The following is a 1679-nucleotide window of genomic DNA, read 5'->3' on the forward strand; positions in this document are numbered from 1 at the left end:
CGAGAACAACTACGTCGGGAGCGGTCTCCTCAACTTCGGTGGTCGGTCGTGAAGAAGAAGCACCCTTTTGGGGAACAGTCTTGGAAGTCTTTGCCATTAATATCTGGAAAAAAGTTTGAAAGTGTGAAGGAAGATTGGGAGATGAAGGGTAAAAACTTGCTAGGAAAATCAAGCACGATGGCTTGGGTTGAAGATAAATAAAAGGTTATAACTTGTTGAAAAATCTTGAAGAACGAAGGTAAACATGTTGGAATATGAAGAAAGGCAGTGGTATCCTGAAGGTTCGGAGGTAGAAGTTTGGTCAAAAGTAAAAAATGAACGAAAGAGGGAGTATTTATAGAGGCTTTGCGCCGTTTCGCATCCAGGGACGGCCTGCCGATGTCTGACATGCGTTTGAAGTTATTATGTAGTGACACATAGGGGCTGATCCAGTTTTTGATCTACCACTTGTGTTAGTACCTGTGGACTCAGTTCTAACCAGTCATTTTTCAGTTGACTTTTAAGTCGCCTGGTTAGACTTGACAGAACTGTGACTGGTGGACTTGCACATGCCATTATGTTGCATTTGCAATTCCTGAACTTCATCTTGAAGTACATCTCTTTCCATTTCACAGATTTCAAGCTTAATTAAGTTCCTAGTCTTTCTTTTCCCTATTGAGTCTCCTTAGTTAATTCATCAGTTTTTGAGACTCTTTTAGAGTAAGGTCAAGAATATCCAGCAATTCATTACATCTATCACAGTTATAAGATCTTACCTCTCTTGTTTCACCTCGATCCATGAAACAATTTTTAGTATCCTCTTTGCATTCATCATCTGAAGCATCTTCATCAGTCCAGCAGCCCGAGTATCTGTTCATGTCATTTTCCAAAATGGCCATGAAGCATAGGTTTGCTATTTCTTTGTGTTCTGAACTGTGTTCATCACTCCAGCTTCCGAAAGATTTGTTTTTATTGAATCCTCTGGAGACCTTTCTTTTAAGATTTGGGCATTCAGCTTGAATATGTCCATACCTTCCACACTCATAATATTTTCCATCATTCTTGTCTTGTTCATTGTATTGCCTGATTCGCCTGGGTGGCATCCTTCCCCTTCTTGTGTTTCTATATCTTCTCATTAAACTATCCATGTTTCTAGATACCATGGAAATCTCTTCTTCAAGAGCTTCTAGGTCATCATCAATATCATTTTCAGGTCTTTCAGTTATAGCTTTGAAAGCAACTGTTTTCTTCTTTTCTTCCTGGTTTGTTTTCTTGAGATATATTTTCTCGAATGCTATAAGATCTTCTTGTACTTCATCATATGAACGTTTGTTTAGATATTGAGATTCGAGTGCAACTACCTTTGTCTGCCAAGTGGTAAGTAGACTCCTTAGAATTTTTCGAACTTGACCACCACTTGAGTAGGGTTTACCCAAGGCTTTTAGATTGCTAATGATTTTGCTGAACCTGGTAAACATTTCCCTAATGGATTCTCCTTCTTTCATCTGAAAGAGTTCATAGTCATGAACCAAAATATTTATGTGAGTTTTTTTTACTTTGTTGGTTCCTTCATAAGTAACTTCTAGTTTATCCCACATTTCTTTAGTTGTATCACAACTTGAGATTTTCTCATACTCCTCTCCACTTATAGCATTATAGAGTAAATTTCGTGCCTTAGCATTGATCTGAACAACTTCCAT

General features: G+C 38.1%; 1 protein-coding gene across 1 annotated transcript; it reads right to left on the bottom strand.

Moving 5' to 3' along the window:
• Positions 1–668: 668 nt before the first annotated feature.
• LOC104101459 (uncharacterized) lies at positions 669–1679 on the bottom strand. The gene has a single exon (XM_009608904.1). The coding sequence runs from the start codon at positions 1677–1679 to the stop codon at positions 669–671; it is 1011 nt and encodes a 336-aa protein (XP_009607199.1).

The sequence above is a fragment of the Nicotiana tomentosiformis genome, chromosome 10, assembly GCF_000390325.3.
Source record: "Nicotiana tomentosiformis chromosome 10, ASM39032v3, whole genome shotgun sequence".
NCBI lineage: Eukaryota > Viridiplantae > Streptophyta > Magnoliopsida > Solanales > Solanaceae > Nicotiana > Nicotiana tomentosiformis.

Excerpts from the sequence above, each read along its gene's own strand:
- LOC104101459 (XM_009608904.1), bottom strand. The coding sequence starts at position 1,679 with ATGGAAGTTGTTCAGATCAATGCTAAGGCACGAAATTTACTCTATAAT.